Genomic DNA, 24276 nt, shown 5'->3' with positions numbered 1-24276 from the left:
ATCATACAGGTGGAAAAGGAAAGGTCTTGTGAATGTTAGACTGCATCATCTGCCACATCGTAATCTTCAACTGTCACCACAAGAGTGGATGAATTCACGAAATATCACCATACAGTTAATATAATTATTTCATATTCATACTCTACATTTTCCATGGAGATGTGACACTGTACTTTTCCTGACAGCAATCTGAGCCTAACACTGTCTACTTCATCTGACTCAGCCTTTCATAACAAGGACTGGCCCTAATCAGGTACAAGGAGGACAGACATTAAGCGTGTTGTGGCAGGAAAACATTAGTTTAAAAGATACCCTCACATTAGTAGGCTAATTGAGAAGGGTTGTTTTAGGGTTATTTATAGAGGAGAGACAGCATGAATGGGCGTACATATCACAAGACAGGGAGAAGAACAAAGGCCTTTTGACTGCTGTGGTACACTGAGGACATAACTTTCCTAATGCATCACAAACACTGAACTCCAGCTATACACCTGGTCTACCGACGATATTCTAGTCCCCTTAATACATTTACACTTACATGTACGCATTTATAACACAGACGCTTTAATTTTGAATACAATGTTGTGCACAAGCTAACGAAGACCAGTGTATCAGAACAGATTGATACAATGTTGTGCACAAGCTAACGAAGACCAGTGTATCAGAACAGATTGCTCGTCTATGAAGACCAGTGTATCAGAACAGATTGCTCGTCTATGTTGCAGAGTCTCATTGCTCAGTGAAGAACAGCGTGAAAACATCTGTTGTCCTGACAACTGTAGAGACCTAAGCCATCCATATTTATCACCTGCTCATATTGCTCAACAATAGACTGCCTGAGTCACCTCAGGAGGCCCCAGTGTGGGGGGTGAGTGCAAACTGCCATTTAATCTGCCAGATGGACTTCTGCTACTCTCTCCTAACCACAATTCCAGAGTAAAGCTATTAACCGATGCCAATTTCCAAACTGTACAATCCTACTTTTCTCACCCGATAACCTTGTCGTTGATGGATGTCAATGCAACCCCATCCACAATTTCACCCATTGACAAGAAAATCACCAAAATGCTTGACATACAAAACCACTTGAGCTAATTGGGGAACAGTTTTTTATTTTATTTATCGCAGATTCAACTTTTTTCGTCTGTATCCGGAATTCTGTTCAAGAGAAAAACAACTGTCCTGATGTTTGAGTCAACAGAATTGCACGGACACAGATGCCTGTTACCTGGTCTGGCTCTGCATCTAAAACCCATAGAACACCAATTTACTATACTGCTTCTTTTCACATTTTAGCTACCATTTTGAATTTCTTCTAACTTTTACAGCCCATTATTTACATGTGGCACGTCCTAAATGCAGCTAAATGTAGCCTGTTAAGAAGCTTAACAGTTGCTGTCAATCTTCTGTTTTGTCCATCAGATCAACATCTCAGTAATTTCCAGTAAACATTTGTTGTCACAGTGTGGACATATTGCCACAGAAGCTCATGGCACTGAAGGATCCTCTATAATGGCAGTGGTACTGTTCCCAAAACTGCTCTCCACATTGTGTCAATTCTGCAGCAAACTCAGCCACAGGGTTCTGTTGTGAAGACAGGTTACCGCACAAGGTATACAAAAACACTAGTACTTAGTGCTGTAAGGTTACTGCACAAGGTATACAAAAACACCAGTATTTAGTGCTGTAAGGTTACTGCACAAGGTATACAAAAACACTAGTTTTTAGTGCTGTAAGGTTACTGCACAAGGTAAACAAAAACACCAGTATTTAGTGATGTAAGGTTACCGCACAAGGTATACAAAAACACCAGAATTTAGTGCTGTAAGGTTACCGCACAAGGTATACAAAAACACTAGTTTTTAGTGCTGTAAGGTTACTGCACAAGGTATACAAAAACACCAGTATTTAGTGATGTAAGGTTACTGCACAAGGTATACAAAAACACCAGAATTTAGTGCTGTAAGGTTACTGTACAAGGTATACAAAAACAAGGTATACAAAAACACCAGTATTTAGTGATGTAAGGTTACTGCACAAGGTATACAAAAACACCAGAATTTAGTGCTGTAAGGTTACTGCACAAGGTATACAAAAACACTAGTTTTTAGTGCTGTAAGGTTACTGCACAAAGTATACAAAAACACCACTATTTAGTGATGTAAGGTTACCGCACAAGGTATACAAAAACACTAGTATTTAGTGATGTAAGGTTACTGCACACCTTATACAAAAACACTAGTATTTAGTGCTGTAAGGTTACTACACAAGGTACAAAAACTCTAGTATTTAGTGCTGTAAGAGGGCCTTTCTGTTCAGTTCTGTGCCATAACAGGTTTGCAAACAACATTTGTTTTGATTCTTGTTTCAAGCTGAGAAATAATGACTATAACACATATGTAAACCAGTAAGTAAAATTTGCTTACATACTTTAACACACACAAGTTCATGAAACAGACTCTATATGCATCCATGACAATATGTATAGGATTATTACTCAAAGGCTAACATGAACTAAATTATGACTAAATTCATCTAGTATAATTGTTCTGTATAAAGGATGCCGGAATTCAAGTAAATCCCTTTGCTTTTCATCAAATTACCAGAAAATTGCATTTACATACCTGTCCATATAAAGAATTTTTTCATATTTTTATCTTCACATGTACATTTCAGAAATTAAATGCTAATAAATATCCTTCCCAACACAAATGTTGATAAAGATCGGTTTTACTGACTTGGTAGAAATGAAGGAGTTTATTTGGTAATTACTAAGTTAATGCCCAATGCTGCTACCTGGTGGTGGGTGTCCCACTTGCCCTGGGGCCTCTCTCTACCCACCTGCCTGTCCCATTAAACATAACACAGGTCTGTACCCCATTCACAAATTCAACCTAATTTTCCTACCAGCCCAGCAGCTGCCCCAGCCCCAGGGAATCAAAACATCTCATTGTTACAATTTTTTTTTCTCTTTTCTTCTATTTGGCACAGCTCATGATGCTACATTAAGTTCAACAAAGTCCCTTTTGTAACATGCAACCTTCAGCTGAACATAAATCTGTACATAGATGTACATATATAAATAATTAACTTTCAAACCTCTATGTAAATGTCTAAAAAGGCTTTTGTACTTGTAATTACATATATACTACTAGACGGAGCCTTCTCCACTTGAACATGTATCTGGTCCCTATGTGGCTCAGTCGGTTAGCGCGCTAGTGCAGCATAATGACCTAAGAGCCTCTCACCTATGCGGTCACTGTGAGTTCAAGTCCAGCTCATGCTGGCTTCCTCTCTGGCTGTACCAGGGAAGGTCTGACAGCAACTTGCGGATGATCATAGTTTCCGCCTGGGCTCTGCCCTTTTCCTCCCACAATAATGCTGGCCGCTGTCATGTAAGTCAAATATTCTTGAGTAAAACACTCAATCAAATAAATAGATAAATAAATAAATTGTACATGTATCTGTCAGTAAGATGCCATCTAAAGTTATATGTACATTTGTACATACTGTGCATCTACATGTACATACTGTGTTTCTACATGTACATGTGTACATACTGTGCATCTACATGTACATACTGTGTTTCTACACGTACATGTGTACATACTATGTATCTACATGTACAAGTGTACATACTGTGTATCTACATGTACATACTGTGTTTCTACATGTACATGTGTCCATACTGTGCATCTACATGTACAAGTGTACATAGTGTGTATCTACATGTACATACTGTGTATCTACATGTACATACTGTGTTTCTACATGTACATGTGTACATACTGTGCATCTACATGTACATACTGTGTTTCTACATGTACATGTGTACATACTGTGCATCTACATGTACAAGTGTACATACTGTGTATCTACATGTACATACTGTGTTTCTACATGTACATGTGTACATACTGTGCATCTACATGTACAAGTGTACATACTGTGTATCTACATGTACATACTGTGCATCTACATGTACATACTGTGTTTCTACATGTACATGTGTACATACTGTGCATCTACATGTACAAGTGTACATACTGTGTATCTACATGTACACGTGTACATCCTATGTATCTACATGTACATGTATGTATGTGTAGGACATTCATTTCTTATGGCTTTTCACACCCACTGGAGAGGATGATGAAGGTTTTACAATGTTGAATGAATATATGTGTGTATCAAAATCTGGCTCTTTTCTTTGTTGATCTAATTCGTCTTTTATCTATCAAGATCCAAACTCACCAAGCTACAATCCCATAATTATACCTCTATTCATAAAGTCATTAAAACGTTGACACAGAAATAAAAATCCATGCTCTATCAATTCCCTGAAAAAAGAAAGCTTTGACCGGAGTTCCTGAATATCTACATGTTTATCTTCATGTACGTAGTGCACAGTACATGTATAATCAACGTGCGCCTGCGCAGCTCCTCCACTGAAATACCATACGAGTGAAACTTCAGCTCTCAATACCTTAACCCTTACATTATGTTTAAACCTCAGGCCTCGGGATCACGAAGCGATCTTAGACTTAAGTCAAAATTTCAAGTCACTTGAACATTGTTATTTCTTACGTAACAAGATCCAAATATTGCTTGGCAATATAAATTCTGAGTAAATTATTGTGAAACAAATTTCAGCTAAAATTACAAAAAAGAATATACTAAGATTAATGATTGAAATTTTGACATAACAGTAAGATCGCTTCGTGATCGATCCCCGGGCCAGACATTTAATATTACCAGTTTCTCACCCTACATGTACATGTTTCAATTGTCCATAATAAAATTAAAATCTAGAATAATTATTGTAAAACAAAAAATTTGGGTTTTCGCAGATCAAATTTCTTGCTTTCTGTGATTGTGTTTGACATGCGCATGTATACGTGCTTACTGCATGTACCTCATCCTCAAACATAAAATCCCAAGTTAATCAAGCTAAACGTGCTTACAGACCTACATGTACATTGCAAAATAAAGTAAACATTTTCTTATCCAGGCAATGTACATGGCTGGTTTCCAGAGCACGAAGGCATCAGGCCTGTGGATAATAATGGATGTATTCAGGCGCGAGACCTGTACAGACACAATCAGCTGTTACAGCCAAACCAGTTCTCAGCATCTACTGTTCACAGCTGTACTCAACAGTTAAAGGTCAGCATCTCCCCAGACTGAATGAACCCAAAACACCGTCTACATGGCTATCTCTCTAGAGACAGAGCAATGCTTTCTCCAACATATCATCATAGTCAGGTCTACTTTGTTTACAATGAGCAGAAATATAAATGCACATATATAGTCGACAAAGGTGACATGATTTCAGCTTTCTGGTACCCTAATTCCTCAACCTTTTCACTTTTAAAAAAGCAACTTTCAGTGCAATTTATGCACATTTTTAACTACACTGATTGGTTTGACCAGTTTCAGGGCTTCTCAAAAAGTATTATTTTATCAGCCTACACCTAATATTGTCTTCAGAAAATGCTTGAATAAACACCTTGCAGGCATGCGAATAGGTTGAAAAACTACAGTATATGTAGATATTCAACAAACCACGTGCAATGTATGCAGGTCTCTAGGCTGGGATGAATGTTCACTTCTGTACATACTTATGCTCAATTCACTCGCAAACGAATATTCCATCTTGAAATATTCATGAGAACGACAACAAAGCCAGGTACCTATGTGTAAATTTAATGACTTTCGAGTTGGAAACCTAACCTGTAGTCAACATGTGCATGCAGGAGCAGTCTTCTGACCCAGTGAATTGTTACTAATTTATTAGCAACACTTCAGCAGTTTAAACATCCATACACGCATGGGTCTGCAATAAACATGCATGCACATGCATGGGTCTGCAATAAACAAACATGCACATGCATGGGTCTGCAATAAACATACATACACATGCATTGGTCTGCAATAAACATACATGCACATGCATGGGTGTGCAATTAACATGCATGGGTGTGCAATAAACATGCATGTACATGCATGAGTCTGCAATAAACATACATGGGTCTGCAATAAACATGCATGTATATGCATGGGTCTGTTCGACAAGTCAAAATATAAACTTTCCTTGTTCTAATCTGTTAATTTCTCTATAAAGCTCTTTACAAAGTCAATGGTTACATGTATGTTTTTCAGGCATCTACAAAGTATATTCAATATGCTTACATGTCATCTTCATGCAGAGTAACCTGAACAGGTGAACCATCCTGTCTTTGTTCCACCATATGCTCTCCGAAGCAGTGTATCTGTACCTGATAACTTTTGGTACTTCAGAGAACTGAAAACCACTTGGTCAACCATGAAGACGCTGATATTACAGGTATTAATGTTGATTAGTGTCTGCGTATTAATGTCTGACCTTATGTTAACATACATCACATTTGACCTGATCCATCAATTTTGTTTCATTAATTATAAACACAATGTGACTTTAATTTCACGCTGTACGTGTATATGCATCTTTAATGTGACTTTAATTTCACATTGTACATGTATGTATATGCATCTTTAATGTGACTTTAATTTCACCCTGTACATGTATGTATATGCATCTTTAATGTGACTTTAATTTCACGCTGTACATGTATGTATATGCATCTTTAATGTGACTTAAATTTCACCCTGTACATGTATGTATATGCATCTTTAATGTGACTTTAATTTCACATTGTACATGTATGTATATGCATCTTTAATGTGACTTTAATTTCACCCTGTACATGTATGTATATGCATCTTTAATGTGACTTTAATTTCACGCTGTACATGTATGTATATGCATCTTTAATGTGACTTAAATTTCACCCTGTACATGTATATGCATCTTTAATGTGACTTTAATTTCACATTGTACATGTATATGCATCTTTAATGTGACTTTAATTTCACCCTGTACATGTATGTATATGCATCTTTAATGTGACTTTAATTTCACGCTGTACATGTATGTATATGCATCTTTAATGTGACTTTAATTTCACGCTGTACATGTATGTATATGCATCTTTAATGTGACTTTAATTTCACGCTGTACATGTATATGCATCTTTAATGTGACTTTAATTTCACCCTGTACATGTATATATATGCATCTTTAATGTGACTTTAATTTCACGCTGTACATGTATATGCATCTTTAATGTGACTTTAATTTCACGCTGTACATGTATGTATATGCATCTTTAATGTGACTTTAATTTCACCCTGTACATGTATGTATATGCATCTTTAATACGACTTTAATTTCACCCTGTACATGTATGTATATGCATCTTAACACTTATTTTAGTTCTTTGAGTCAAAGAGCAGAAATACAGAACACAGAAACACAGAACAATACAGTAGTACAGAACAACACAGAAGTACAGAGCAAAGAAATACAGAACACAGAAATATAGAACACAAACACAGAAAAACAGAACACAGAAATACAAAACACAGAAAAAAGCGTATGTTTTAGAGAGTAAACCTCATGACGACAGAGGGAATAATAGGCATTTGTATGAAACATCGAGATCAACAAGAGACAATTAGAATCTCATCAGACACATCACACTCCTGTTACACACACCTTTCTCCCAATGTTTGTTACACAGTGGCCCTCATTACTGACAACATTGTCTTATGTGATAAAGGTAATAAAAAGTCCGTGAGTTTACCTGTATCTTGTATGTATATGACAACTGACATTGTTTCTCAAACAAAGGTCCTCATCTATATCAATACCTCAAGGTAAAAGTTATCATGTACCGTTGTTATATGGGGTGTTAAATGAACTCACTCAACCTATATCTATTGAGCACAATATGAGTATGCACAACACAGAGTTTAGACAGATATTACTGTAACCCTATCTGTTAGACATCAAGGAATGTCAATTGCATGAACAGAATATGCCACTTTTCTTTTTAAAATTATCTATTGCAGTGTTGTCAGGGAATGAGAGAAAATTGATGAATATTAACTCATTGTGCATGACCTACAGTAATTGAGGTTTAAGTTGTATTATTCATGATATGACACTATACTGTAATGTATAACAAAAAATTTACAACTTTAGACATGAATGAAAGCATTCTTTTGCCCATGAAAATTGTACGCTGTGATAAAAATATTAATCGTGTTATTGGTGACCATATGTTCAGTCAATATATACACCAAGATCTATAAACACTGCACAGCCTTCAATGTAACACCCACATAAGTGGAAATAAGGCTGTAAACCCTACCCTTCCCTGTTTATTAATAATGCAACAAAAGCAATCTTTAGACTGTGAAGGAAGATCAAACTATAACCTCTATCAACAGGTATGTTCAGTGTGACCAGGAAATCACCTACCCCTGGGGAGTGGCTGAGTAGACACACTGGCGGACAGGCTCTCAGGCTAGCTGACTCATACACAGGCTTGTTAAGCTAGCTGGCTGGCTCAGCCTGCACCAATCACACCACTACCATGACTACACCATGGCCGGTTACAACACGCAAGACACAGCCACTGCATGTTTGTGTTCAATGCTACTCCAAGGACTCTCAACAAATGGCAGAAGTGCACTGCCTGAGGCAATGTCGGGGATATGTGCAAAGCGACTGGCTGACAAAGCGAGTGCCCTCAGCAACAAAGGTGGCCATTTAGGTATCATTCTTCCCCCTGATTGCTGCCGAACACTGCTAACCGTTTCACGGATTCAGCCAGGCGACTAACATATCCAGGTTTTCAGGAGGGGTGACCTCAACTTAACGAATCCCTCTGTTATCCATCTCATCTGATACTTTTCCGCACACTCATTATTATACTTTTACATCAAACTTAATCGAAGATTTGATGTATTCCTTGCTCACTTTTCAAAGTACCATGAAAAGATTTCAATAAAATAAAAGGTTAAATAGGCTTTTGTGTGGAACCAACAAAAGTACATGTACGGTTGATTAGCATATATGTACTTTACACATAGCACACTTGTACATGTGTGTACCCTATTAAACTGACATACATGTATACATCAGTTAAGTTACAAGTACATGTATACACAATGTGTCAAAGTATTCTTATCTGTGATATACAGTATAAATGTATATATATGTACTGTATTTTGTCTGTTTGCCTGATAATTAACCCCCAGCCACCTGTAGACGCTGGCTCCCCTATTCCAATTATAAGGGTACAACACTTCTTATCAGACCTTCTTCACCATGAGACTGAGGTCAATATTGTCAGGAAGTGTCAGGTTTGTGTGGATGATCAGAGTTGAACAGATACGCTCCAGCTGACATTTCACCTCTCTACTTATTACTAGGCGGAGTGTGTCTAATGTCCTGAGGGCACCTCAAGCGTGCGTAATAAAGATCATTGGGTAGACAGCTAATCAGGTCAGGTAACGGTACACAATCACACTCAACAGTTGCTCAAGGTTACCACTTCATGTCCGGGGCAACAGTCCCAATCTACAGAAGGCCCTCATATTTACAATTTAACTAATTCTGGTAATAAAGAAGCCATGTCTAAGCAGATTCTATGTTTGGTTTATTGCATACTCTGTGGAAGTCCTATTTATTTACTTATTTATTTCATTGATGTTTTATGCCATACTTTAGAATATTTCACTTATACTACTGTGGAAGGAGTCCAGGGGAAACCCATGACCATCTGCAGGTTGCTGGAGGACTTTCCCATTATAACCAGAGAGAAAGCCAGCATGAGCTAGGCCTAAACTCACAGCAACCGCATCAATGGGTGGCTCCTGGGTAACTGTCTGCGCTAGCATACCTCACAGGAGTACTATATGCACAGTGGTTTACAAACATGTCCATCAGATATTCATTCTGTTTAATATTCACAAAAACTCCATCTACCTCTTGATCTGTCCCATTTCAAGGCCTAACTCTGTGAAATCACTGCATCCACTAGTGGGTATGACGAATGTCAAGTGCATTGCATACATGTACTTTGTGCAATTACTACACCCACTATTACTACAGGTACTTTGTGCACACAATTGCTACACCCACTATAGCTACATGTACTGATACATGTACATCTTTGAGATGCCAAGTCCACTGCATCAGTTCTGACTGTGAGAATATGAAAACCGCTTCTATGCCTGTCAGATGTTGAGGCCATTGCACACAGTTCTGTGTAAGAATGTGAAATCCACTTCTACATGTCTTGTCAGATGTTGAGTCCATTGCACACAGATGTGTGTGAGAATGTGAAATCCACTTCTACATGTCTTGTCAGATGTTGAGTCCATTGCACACAGATGTGTGTGAGAATGTGAAATCCACTTCTACATGTCTTGTCAGATGTTGAGTCCATTGCACACAGATGTGTGAGAATGTGAAATCTACTTCTACATGTCTTGTCAGATGTTGAGTCCATTGCACACAGATGTGTGTGAGAATGTGAAATCCACTTCTACATGTCTTGTCAGATGTTGAGTCCATTGCACACAGATGTGTGTGAGAATGTGAAATCTACTTCTACATGTCTTGTCAGATGTTGAGTCCATTGCACACAGATGTGTGTAAGAATGTGAAATCCACTTCTACATGTCTTGTCAGATGTTGAGTCCATTGCACACAGATGTGTGTGAGAATGTGAAATCCACTTCTACATGTCTTGTCAGATGTTGAGTCCATTGCACACAGATGTGTGTGAGAATGTGAAATCCACTTCTACATGTCTTGTCAGATGTTGAGTCCATTGCACACAGATGTGTGTGAGAATGTGAAATCCACTTCTACATGTGTGTCAGATGTTGAGTCCATTGCACACAGATGTGTGTGAGAATGTGAAATCCACTTCTACATGTCTTGTCAGATGTTGAGTCCATTGCACACAGATGTGTGTGAGAATGTGAAATCCACTTCTACATGTCTTGTCAGATGTTGAGTCCATTGCACACAGATGTGTGTGAGAATGTGAAATCCACTTCTACATGTCTGTCAGATGTTGAGTCCATTGTGTAAGAATATTATACCTCCTTATAAATCAGCCTATGTTAGACTTTGTGTTATTTTGTGAAAATACTACTTTTCACGAACTATTCCATTTACAAGTCTATACCAGTGCATACTTGTACTTTGTTAAATACTTATATACTTTGTGTTCAGCCCACCACACATCACATATACCTATGCTTGATCACATTTGCTCTTGGAATCCAGCTCTAATGAGAAATCTGCCAGATCTGCAACTCAATTCTAAATCTATATGCGATTTGCTTCATCTTTCTAGTATGTAAGCCATATTCTATTAAGCATACAAGCATCACTTCATCATACATGTACACATACTGTGGTATGTGTAAATCTAAGGACAAACTGACCTCAAACTTTTCCCAAAAAGTTGCATTTTTGTTCCTGACATATTTTTTAGTAGAATAGTGCCCTACCTTCAAATCAAACCTTCCAAAGATCAACAGGCCTCTCAGACTCAGGCAACATATGGAGCTTGAGTGAAATTTTAGTTTGCAGCTTATGAAACTGTCTGAAGGAGAGTAGTGTGTGAAGAACTTGATGATTTTCTTGATGGTTGTCATTGTTCACTGCCAGGTCTCAAACCATCTGGTAGCCTGAAAATTCTGTTTATTACAGTCTGAGCCATCTCAGCCATGCCTGCAGGCATGCAGACATCAAAGGACAATACACATCGCCATAAATCAAGGAGCATTTTTCTGGGTATAAGATTCTCTGTAGTTATCTAAATTACAAAGTGAGCAAAACTTCAGGAAAAGCAGATTTGGAAAATATCATTACAACTGTGAGCAATTAGATAAAGAGGCTTTCACTTTTAAATCTGATTCCTGCTCGAGACTGCAATGTGCAGTACATTTCATCCGTATATGCAAGTGCATGTATTCAGCATTGAAGGTTTATACTACATCTACCAGTCAACTAAAAACAAATTCACCATGACATTTGCACACTCCCAAAAACAGAACTATTTTAACAAGTGCATTCAGCATTGTATGTTTATAATCCATTCATTAAAAACAGATTCATTATGACATTTGCACACTCCCAAAAACAGAACTATTTTAACAAGTGCATTCAGCATTGTATGTTTATAATCCATTCATTAAAAACAGATTCATTGTGACATTTGCACGCTCCCAAAAACAGAACTATTTTCAGCATTCATCATTAGAGAATTTCCATGTTTATACGTGCAATCCATCTACTAAAAATGACTTCCCAGAACCATTCCAGCAAGTGCATGTATTTCACACCCTGACCGTTGCACAACCATGCATCAATTCATCCAGTCAGTACCCAACAAACATAACTCCTCTAGCATGGTCCCCAGGTTGAAGTTTGCCCAAATATTGTACGCACTTGGGAAAGGCACATTCATAAATGACCATGGCCAGCAGACATGATGGAATGGTAGCTCAGCACAAGGTTTGATTTCCTGGGATAGTTGACATAACGACACCTGACAAAAGTGGAACTAGCTTTAACGCTGAGATTCAAGCAGCAAGTTACGGTCTAACGATGTGTTTGGTTGAAATCAAATCTCTCAGAGTTGGAAAACAGCCTTTTCATTCAGGGGACCAGACTGGCCCTTAACATGGAAGGCATTTGAATGCGGAGAGGTGGAGGCGAGGTGAACAAGGGAACAGATCAATTCCTGAGTTCAAAGTGATCTACGTCCATGTAGTTTAAGGTCAATCCTATCAGAATCAGGGTACTATCCTGTTATAGGTAGATATACATGTACACACCTGTGAAAAAATTCATGAGCATGGCATTAAACCACAATCAAATAAAGTGGACGAATTTAGCGAAAAAATTTATATGTACACAGTGCTCCTGATTGAATCATCAAGATGCACTGAAAAATGTCTGCATGCACTAGCTCCTAGACAAATTAAGAAATCTTAATCACTGCTCCATTTACCTCATGTGCAAAAATTCAGGTGTGAATTTTAACATCATACTATGAAATATATGGTGTTACCAGTATATTATGAAACTGGTAACAACAAAAATGTACCTTCTTCATTTCTATCAACAATTCCTCTACATGTAATCAACTGATCCATCTTATCATTATTTCTTGTATTAGTGTGACAATGTAGATTTAAGGTTTTAGTAAAAAACCATATATGTATAATAGGGACAATCCAGTGTGTGTAATGTAATCTCATTCATTCGTGTAATGTTACAATGTCACAAAGTGATTCAAAATTTATTTACATTAATGTATGGACCAAATGCTTCCATCAATTTTCTCATTTATTTGACAGATGTTTGAAGACATGCTCAAGAATTTTTGACTAATATGACGGTGTTCCATAAGTTATCAATGAAGTAACCAAAGTATTATTGCTATGAACATTCAATAAAGCTGCAGCTGTTTTTTTCTATTTTGCTAGCTTTAGATCTTTTTTCCTTTGCATAGTTGGACACTTACCTGCGAGCTTTACACCAGGCAGAATAGCTGGAAAGCTTTGCTATTCACCCTTAACCCTGCATACTGTTGTTGGGACGCTTACCCAGTCTGAGCTTTATGTTAAACAACTGTAAGAGTTTGTGTTTTGTTTTTCCTGCAAAGTGTACCTGCATTCATGTGAAGGTTACATGGACATGACCAAACACTTACCTAAAGGTTTGCTTAGTTTAAGAGGGTGTAGTTTGGTTGCTGCTGTAGTGGGTTGTGGAAGTTTGTCCGTATCATCACCAATTGGCCAAGAGTCAAACTTCTTCCCATCGTCTTTCATCTCAGATTTATCAAAGATTTTCTTTTTGTCTTCACTGGTAAAATCGCTTTGTGAGGGTTTTTCCGTATCCCAGTGATATGTCTTTGAGTCTTTTTTAGTCTCCTCTACAGTGGGTGGAGGAGGAGGTTTTTTCACTAGGGAAGAGGGTTTTTTAAAGTGTTCTTCATAAAATGGATCTTTATGATTTTCTTTACTGTCAGGGGATGCAACCTTGTCTGGACTCGTATACTCTTCACCTTTATCAAAGTTTTCCTCCAAACCCTTGGTGTGGTAGCTTGGAGCCTTATCTATTGGATCTAGCTCGGATTTCCAATCTTCCTTGGCTTCAGCATCTTTAACATCAGGTACATCAAACTTGCCCTTATAGTCATGGGATTTGTGATATTTGTCCGAGTCCTCTTTGACAGGATCCCACGACATCCACTGAGAAGGTTTCCAGGGTTCTTTTTTATAAGGAGACTTGGAATGATCAGGTTTGTACCAATCATCCTCTAGATGGTCTCGTGACTTCACATGATGTCTGTATTTCTGAAAAAAACACAATAAATCACAGATAAGTATATTTTACAGAAGTTTGTTTTTCCTTAACTCTCAATAAAAAATTCCTCCTTCAAAATTAACTTACTTTGAAAGATCTGAGAGAATTATTGAAGCTATCTGTAAATCTTCATGTGCAGAGTTAAAAAGATTATATCAACTAGCATACTACTGGTGATAGATGTATTTGTACACACCAAATAAGAGCAGATCCCAATGTAGAACTACAACAACATGTACACCGCTTGAGCAACAGTACGTGTACCTACATCACATACGAATTCCAATGACTATTTCACCTAAAGTTCAACACGTTTCAACAGCCCTTTTGCCAGATGTTGATTGATTCATCCACCTTACAAGGCCAACATTTTTGGTTTGATTACTTTCTTATCAAAAGAACCTAAAAGCTGGCATCATCATTTTAAAACCATGTGATTCTGAAAGTGGATTTGTACATACCAAACATTAGGTGGAATAGAGTTGTTTATAATATTTCATTTTAAAACAGTGATTTGACTATTTTAGACTCTGAAGCCCACTTCAGAAGAACACAAACCTGCTGTCACTTTAACCCTGTGAAGTGGTTTCTTTTTCCACATGCAGTATGTACATATACTTGGCTATAAATCACTATGGATTGAAAGTAGACATGAATGCATGAACACTGACGTGAACGACCAAAAAGGCCCTGTATATTCAAAGACAGAAACAAATGAAGTTAAAGACGCTATACCAGAGAGTTTTGGCAAAAAATCCATACTAGCTAACCAGATTTTTTTGTATTTTTTTTTCCACCAAGAACATCACATATTATTGCCTTTCCCACCTGTACTATTTCTGGTGTTGAAATTATTCTAAAGGTTAAATGCTTCATAAATTTTAGGAACATCATAACCCCTTTTCAACGTTAACAAACGTACAGATGAGGCTGATATTTTGTGAAATGCAAAGTTTTATTTGGGCTATTCTGAAGTAATAGCAAAAATTTGATTGGATTTGTGCTGTTTGTACCTCACTTGTAACCTGAAATATGTGACTACAACGTCAGAGTGGGGGGGGGGGGGGGGGGGCCTGAACTTATCAGGGCAAGTCTGAAGGAATGGATAAATGATTATGCCTTTAATACTCCACTTCGGTAGAACTGCAGTCATGTTTGGAGAAAATAGTGTCTCACGGACACACCAAGCACACATATTTGTGTGATGATGTGTTGATGTATACATGTTTGTTAGGCGCTGAATTATTGATGCGAGCTGACTGATAAAGAATGACGCATAGTTCAATACACTGCAAGTGTTGTGTGCATCACGCTTGTGAAATATTGATACATGAAGCAAAAGAGCAATTACCTAACATCAATACTGTTAATACAGGTTATCTTGTTATGATATATGATGGTGCTTTACCCTGGAGAGGAGAAAAAAACAAAACTCAGCATACACTAGACCCATGACAGGCGATACAAAAAAGCCATCACAAAGTACTACCTAACCTGCATAAAAATAACATTATGTACAACATCAATGTATGAGTGATTGCTCGATATTACAAGCATTTTTTTTAAAGTTATGGTTAAATTCAATAAAAGCATGCAAAAATCCTAAATAAATTAGCATAGAAAAACAAAGTTACCAAAAGCAGATTCTCACACATGAACTGTTTTCCCGGGCAAAATGTGGAACGGAAACATTTAAAACTAGGATGTCATGTATAAGTTTTTGTCACTGGATGTAGAACATGACCATGGCCTGTGGTCAGATTAATGGTTGGGGGAAAAATGAGTGCCCGATGTGGAAAACCACCAGCCCAAATCTCCTCACTTAAAGCTGTGTTTGAAACAGCGCATTTGAAACTTTTTGGCCGAAAGTTTTCAGATTTAATACCAAGCATGCACCTAAACTTGTATATATACATGCATGAGAGACCTGCAGTGTGTACATGTATGTATTGAAGAATAATTATTGACAACAGTACATGTTCACTCCAGTGTGCATGTAGAGACTTCAGCCATGTACAGGCTGCCACTTGAGGTAGTAATCTGAATTCAGAGCACCTATCCAATCACAGCTTTGTTTCATGTCATCAAGGCTTCAGTTGGCTACAAGAGCCATAATCAGGGCAGCAACAAAACCACACCATTGACTTGTGTTCTTAACTTTGGTCAGGACACAAGACAATATTACAGAAAGAATGGCAGAGATCTCACTTGTCACATGAATTACTTTCAACTGGCAATCAAAGGTCATTTACTGGCTCTAAACAAGGGACCAATTACAGAACAGTTTAGACGGCTCCTCCAATCAGGATGAAATCTAAATCTTCCTAGGAGACTTAATAACACGACAGCACAACTGGACACTGCTAGTTCTAAAATTCTCATGCAGGCTCCCTTTACCATAAGCCAACACATAAACAGGTACTTCAATTTCAGTTCTGCCAAACCATTAGCTAGCACGCTACAAATACAGATCAAATTGTCGCACACCCATTAAGGATCCTCAACTCCCAACACAACATGTTGTTACAGTTACCATGGATACGGGAACATGAGATTCTTTAGGAATGTGCAGGCAATGTTGTAATATTAAGTCTGATAACAGTGTGAGAAAGCATAGACTAGTTTTATTGTCTCTTCATGAAGATGACAAATCTCCAGCTTCATGCATATCAATACCAATGCCACAGTCTACATGGGGATTGTGTTTGGGCTGCCTTTGTATCCCAGATTTATTGTTTAATCTGTTATATTGATCTCAGTCTGGCAGGCCTATGATGTACATGGATGGATGGAATACCTATAGCCAATCTCTGATGGTGGGGAAGGGATCGATAACCCAGGTAGCTTAAGAGTCAGATATTCTAGCCTGCAGAAGTAACCCAGCAATGACCTGGAGCAGCTAAAGCTAGCTCCAAACGTTCAACTCTTTTAAGGAACCAATATTTTCTAGCCAATCCATGGCTAGAATCTATAGAATGGATAGTCGGAAGTCAAAATCACTCTCCCGAAATCTGAGTGGGCCACTAAGGGCTTCGCAAACACAAAAAACACAGCAGCGTTTCAGGACTGGCGCCGGTTGGTGACCAGATCAAGAGAATATTAAAACAGCATAGATTATTGGATCTCAATGCGGGGGGAAAAACATTCTTGTACACAGATTTTCTGTAAAACTGAACAAAAGCTGTTGCAAGGGACAATAAAGTTTGTGATAATTATATCATTTATTTTCGGCACTGATGTTCTGTTTTTTCTGTCAAACAGACTTTTTGTTAAACAAATCCTCCATAACACATGCGCGTGTATGTGAGGCCAAATATGATAGGGAACCCAAACGGGGGCAAAAAAAAAAAAAATAATCTAGTAATTTCGATTTATCCATGTGATTTGCATTTTAGCCTCTAGGCGTTGGCTGCCGTCAGTTCGCAGCAGGCCTGCAGTGTCGACCACTGATAAGCTCTCCTCTTCGGAATCCCACATCTACATAAAACGAGTGCTGAGTTGCGAAAATCAATAGCGGCTTATCTGTAGGCTATAAATAAAGCATGTGACCAACGAACATGTGCATGTGCGGCTAAAAAGCTTGCTGGAAAATGAGACAAAAGGATTTCCTACAGTCTAGAAGACATGTAGGCACCTTCCTACATAGCCTGATGGACATTAGTTCCACATCTACACCCAATCCTCACCACATATTCAATTCTTCCAGATATGTTGGCCTCCAAAGAGAGAACATTTTCTATCAAAGGCAGGAGAGGTTTTTGCCATTAGGGGGGTTGATCCAATAAGAACGGTGAACATGAACAGATTTAATTATGGGCTGGTGACTGAGATCATGCCTCTCCAAGACAGTACAGTACACGTTGTACAACTTGCTGAAGTCCCATTAGGTTCCCTCTTATTCATAGAAAGACACAGACTTGTAAGTACATGCACAGAAAATGTGTATCGTGCCATAATGCTTTCAGCTGTTGGCTAGTTATCAACTGCATCCATATTCTGCTCTTCCCTAATTTGGATCCATATTTATATATTTCATCTCAAGCTGGTTATTCCGAGGAAGTAATACAACTGTAGCCAGCGGTAAACAGTACAACTAATCATCTGAAGACAAATAAGAGAAAATATACGCTTAATGACACAACTGCATCTGCTCATGCAGGTTATCCTCTTCACATGTATGTGGGATGGTCTTCAGCAACCTGCGGATGGTTGTGGGTTTCCCCCGGGCTCTGCCCAGTTTCCTCCCATCATAATACTGTCTGCTGTTCTGTAAGTTAAATAATTCCTGAGCCAACGTAAAAAACCAATCAAATAAAAAAAATAAACAAATGCATCCCCATATGTACACTTTTCACAACACACACAAAATAAATAAATCAACAGATAAAAACTGTACAAGGTTTCTTATAAAATTCCACTGAGTTTCATATCAATTTTCTGGCAGACAGGTTGCTGAATTTTCATGAAAGTTTTATATCAAACTTTACATGCCCTTTGAACTGCAGAAAAATAGGTAGCGTTTTCATTTCTTTGTTTAGTGCTTAACACCCACCCTCTTCAAAAGGTTCATTTTGAACACAAGACTGGTGTTAAAATATTCACATCTGTTCTAAGGACAAAAAGGAGTTTACTTGAGCAATTTTTTCCACACATACCAAGAATGAAAGCAAAATTATAGCATACATTTATCATCTGAATGCCATAGCAACAGATCTGAGACACTTATATTAACTGCCTAACCGATTACGACTCGGAAGAAAATTAGTTCAGCAAGGACATTTGAGAAGAGACATGTCGATTATGAGCTGCATCTCCTGAACATCCTTGTGAAGATTGTTCCGCCTTTGTGCCTCATTAGAGTCTGAACGACTTTCATCATGTCAAGGAGCAGTGTTCTGGTGTGCCAGTAGTAAGCCCCTCAGCAGATCATGGCTGCCCCATGGGTGCTGGGTACATGGGGGAGGGGGTAGCTGATGGATGAAGTCCGCTTCTACCAGTGGATTAATGCCAGTGTTCAGCAGTCAGGATAAACGGCCCAGTCCAGACTGACATTTCTTGTTACACGGCTCATTATTCAACTGTTGACTTAGTTCGTCATCTGAGTGACCATCAATAATAGATTGAGCTGATCTTGCAACAGATATGGTTTACAAGAGACATCTGATAGAGACATGACAAGGCAAACTGAGCCTCTGCTAGATTATTATGTGTCTGGGATATGTTCAGACCCTGCTCCACTCTAACAGCCAATTCCGCAAACTTCATAGGCAATCATTGGAGAAGAGCAAAAATAATACACGGCCCGAGACAGAATGATAAAACTTCCTGATGGTGCGATGACCGATCACCAGATAGTCACCGCAGTAGAGCAAGCGCAAGAAGTTTACCCACCAAAAATCAATTGAACTATTTGCCACGGTGTGTTTACATAGTGCACAAAGTGGAGGCACAGGGTAAATTTGAACAAAATATCAGTGGTCATGTTATCTGCTTCAACTGTGTTACGGCCACAATCTGTATGATCGAGCTGCGCTCATTAGGACTGATTCAAAATACAAAATTCAGACGTGGATATCAAGCAAAGTGTCAGACAAACAAAACCGCCAAATGGCCGGTAAAATACATCTCCCTACGACACTAATTTTGACACTTTCTATCAATCAAAGAAATATCTTCTGGTATAACAGATGGATAGTGTATGTGTCCAGCCACAAAGTTAGATCTCACACGACATGACAGATTAGTACCTGACTGCTACCTACGGTTAGATGCAGATGTATGGAAAATCCACATCATAACTTTTCATTTCTGTCAAGATTTACAAGGAATTGAAACAAAAGCAAACAATTTCATAAAATTAAAGAAAAATTTTGATCCAACCAGTATTTACAGAGCTTTCCATTTGGTTTCTTCTCAAGCAAACACATAATCATCAACATTCACGTGCACTGTCAAAATTTTGATCACAGACAAGAAAAGACAAAATATCTATTTACAAATCTAATTGGTGTTTAATTGTGTACTGAGCACATCTATGTTCATGGTCACATTCATGGATGAAACAAACTGGGGTGCCTGAAGTAAGCCAGTGTGCCTTCCAAAGGCCTGAATAACCTATAGAATTAAAACTGCAGCCAAATAGCCAAAGAACAGACAATACCAAATATTTGAAGTAAGAATTTAAACAGATGTATAGAATGGCTTTGATGTTTCTAGTAGAAAGAAGAAAGTCTTGTATACATTGTATTTCCATTCCAGAAACAGAATGACAAATATTTCATGTAGTCATTTAGCTATGCCATGAAAGTACTTACTTTTCCATGTGGGCGGGCTGTGGTGAAGGACAGGCAGACAAGTCCTAGGACTAGAGGAGCTGCAAGCTGGCCCAGGAGCTGCATACTGACAGTGGTGGGCGAATCGGGACTATAGGCTAAACCTGAAATCACACAATAATCCCACAGTTAACTCCACAGCTGCACTCAGTACCCTGTTTCCATGTTATACAGCATGAACACATAAACAAGCAGCACGTGCAATGTAGTAATGACGAATCTAAAAAGTTGGTCATTTACAATCAATGCTGATTGGCTGACCGTGGAGATAGCCCAGACTTGCCTATCTCTCACACCAGCCAATCAGAAACAATTCTGTATGCCTTTAAGGAGATACATCATATAAATGTGTATTCACGGTATGTAAAACCATAATGGTCACTTACAAAATATCTCTGCTGATACTTCTTGGAAATGCTATAAAGTAATCTTCCACTGCCATGTCGATGATGCACTAAAACTACACTACAGATATGATTTGATTCTATGTCTTTGATAGGCCAGACCAATGACAGGTGGGGAATTGCTTAAAGCGCAGGATTAAGGGAATACAGGCCACAAACATTTACAGACACCCATTAATTATAACCCACACTTCGCATACATTTCAAGTGAAACGAGAGGAATGCCGTCACAAAATGAAACATTGATTTTATACGCCCACTCAATGTATATTCACGAAAATATTATATCTTGTCTGTTCTCCACATGGAGCTCCACAGATGTGCTCAAATGATATCTTGAATTCTTATAAAATTTATAATTTATGTCTATAAAATTTAGTTTAAATGGAGTCCACCTCCATTAAAGGTAATGCGAGCTGTTCATTGACACATACAAGACCTCTTCAGGAAGTGGACGTCAAGGGACAACTAGACACAGAAGAAGAGCACACAAAGAAAACCGGACACTCACTTCAATGTTCCACTGAGCACATTCAATATACCTTCATAGCAAATTTAAATAGCGTCTGAGATGCCCTTTCTCTTTGCACAACACATATACAGGAAATATTGGCATAAAAGAATCAGTCGCAATGTTTCAATAAACCTTCAACAAAAGCCAGGCTATTTGTATGGTTATCATTATATAAAAGTTTTGACAGGCAAATTTTGCACATCCCATCAGTCTGTTTAAATGACAAATTGACATTTGATATTTCTGTGCTTTCAAGACTTGGCACACAGCTGATATGTTGATTATTTAAGAATTCACCCCCGCCTGTTGGCAGATATGCCTACTTGGGGAGAGTGGGATTAGCAGTGTGGATGTACATTTCATAGCTGATGTTCACTAGCAAACAGACTACAGAACAAATGTCAGCCCAGTATACTGATACATGTTTATGTCAACACACAGACTACCTCCCTCTCCACCTAAACAAACCTTTACACACATCACTTTATAAAACTGCATTTAGAATGAGTTATACATGTAATACTGATACAAATGCTATATTTTCATTCTGAAGCAATGCCTTTATACATATATGCAACGAAATGACAAAAAACGAACTAAATATTGTGCAACTTCATATTCATAATATAATAATATCAATAGAATTTACACGCGAATGCAATTCAACTAATAAAATTCAGTTCCACAAGCGTTATTACACAACATTTTAGGTGACTGAGTAATGCCTCAAAATACTTTATTTCACTTAAAGTTTGTCCTGTAAAAATACTCTTTTAAAACCATTTTATGGTCTTAAAATGACACTTCAATGCCAACACATAAGCTTTTCTGATAAAAAATAAATGAAACATCACAAAACTAAGGTGGAAGAATCTGTCAGAATAAAGCAAATTGTGTCACATGTCACAGCTAAACTTCACGCAAACTACAGCAATCAAGTTTTGGTTCACAATTAGTAAGAATCTTGGAAGGATGCAGGAGTGAGTGAGTGACTGAGTGTGTGAGTGAGTGAGTGCTTGGGGTTTACTGTTGTACTCAACAATATTTCAGTCATATGACGACGAAGGAATCCTTAGGGTGTATGTAATGTACCTCCTTGCTGCAAGACGGATTTCCACCCATCTTTTATCTAGTGCTGCTTCACTGAGGGCACCGAAGGCAAGTAAGCCGCCCGCCCAAGCCATTATACAGATACAGGTCAACCAGTCGTTCCACAATCCCCTTCATGCTGAATGCCAAACAAGGATGTTACAACTTCTCCTTTTAAGGTCTTAGGTGTGACTCAATCCAGGATTGATCCTGGATCTACCGAGCTCTGAGCGAGCACACAGAATTGAAGCAGATTTGCTAATTAACATGCTGTACTGAAGAAAAAAAAACATGCTCTATGATGTAGTTTGTGAGAACATCCTCGATGTATTTCTCTCATAACAAGTAACACAAGTATAACTAGCATTTGCCTGAAAGTATTCACTTCTTACACAATTTCTGATTAGTTGTTGCTGAAGTTTAGTTCAAACTGAATTGCTTGGCTCACCAAGAAAAATGGTGGTAACCCTGGGTGCCAGGCAATGTAATTTCCATCCTCCTAGATCATACTGTCTTTGTTTGATTTTACGTGTATTGTACAGTGCATTTCACATCTGAAGCATTAACAGCCTAAAACAAGTCAGTCCAGGCAGTGCACTCTTTATGTTTTTCTGTAACATGTCCCTATTTCTGCATGCTTGTAAAGTCATATGGTCCACAAGCACTGCTGGTTAACAGCAGAGGGTGACTGGAACTGACCTGTGCTCACGCCAGAAATGTGGGGCAATCATGCCCATTGTTTTATTTATTCCACAATGAAATAGACGTACTTCCACTGAAAATGTCTCGTATCTCTTAACATACACTTAGCTCTAATTGTTATTACGTCAATCATCATAAAGTCTGTATCATTTTACCTGGTAATTAAATTTATCCTAGTGGAATGGCTGTGAAATATACTTAGCACCTGTTTAACAGTACAAGAATGGAAGTACTATCACAAAACTTAGACTGACCACGTCCTAATGAATGGTGGATCACAGCTAACTACATCATGAAGATCTAATTTGTACCTGTCAGATTTAAACTGTGAAGTACAGGCTCACCCAAACTAGCACATGTAGCAGGCCATTCATTTAATTAAAGATTTAACAAAGCATTATTGTTGCAAATGGCCACACTGACAATCTGTCTCCTTATGCATCCTGCAGGCTATAACAGAACAATGCCTTTAGCAGTATATGTCTGTGCAGTCAAAAATTAGCATTCACAGGCTACATATTTATAACAACATACTTCAGGTTGACATGAATTAGTTTTTTCTGGTAACTGTTTGACGTTTATCCAGCAGTTATGCAAAGCAAGCTTAAATATGAATTCATGTCAGCAGGTATTCGTATAAACAGTTTGTCCAGGTTCAAATGTTGCTCTAAAATTGCTAGACCATTTCTCATTTCTTTGTGTTGAAATTTTTTTTTCACTTTCATAGGGATATCCAAAGTAATATCACATCATTGTATAAAATGTTGACAAATTACAGATAAACAGAAGACGATATTAATAAATGTAAATAAGAGAGATGGGTACATTACAATGTACATGTCAAGGAGAGGCCATATACCATTGACTCTTCTGACATGTTATACAGGTAATAATGCATGTATTTCAATTAATGGGGCAAATATATTGACCAAAAGATGTGCTAATCGC

At 38.0% G+C, this 24276-nt stretch overlaps 1 protein-coding gene across 1 annotated transcript in view; it reads right to left on the bottom strand.

Moving 5' to 3' along the window:
• Positions 1 to 24276, bottom strand: part of LOC135472729 (follistatin-related protein 5-like) — a 47474-nt gene that overhangs the window by 19813 nt on the left and 3385 nt on the right. The window contains exons 2-3 of the mRNA XM_064752382.1: positions 20602 to 20723; positions 13632 to 14277 (exon numbers count right to left, since the gene is read on the bottom strand). Of these exons, the coding sequence (XP_064608452.1) occupies positions 13632 to 14277; positions 20602 to 20685 (730 nt within the window). The 5' untranslated portion in view covers positions 20686 to 20723. The remainder of the gene's footprint in view (positions 1 to 13631; positions 14278 to 20601; positions 20724 to 24276) is intronic.

The sequence above is a fragment of the Liolophura sinensis genome, chromosome 1, assembly GCF_032854445.1.
Source record: "Liolophura sinensis isolate JHLJ2023 chromosome 1, CUHK_Ljap_v2, whole genome shotgun sequence".
In the NCBI taxonomy this organism is placed as follows: domain Eukaryota; kingdom Metazoa; phylum Mollusca; class Polyplacophora; order Chitonida; family Chitonidae; genus Liolophura; species Liolophura sinensis.
Note: the sequence above shows the minus strand (reverse complement) of the source record. Positions and strands in the feature narration are given on the sequence as shown.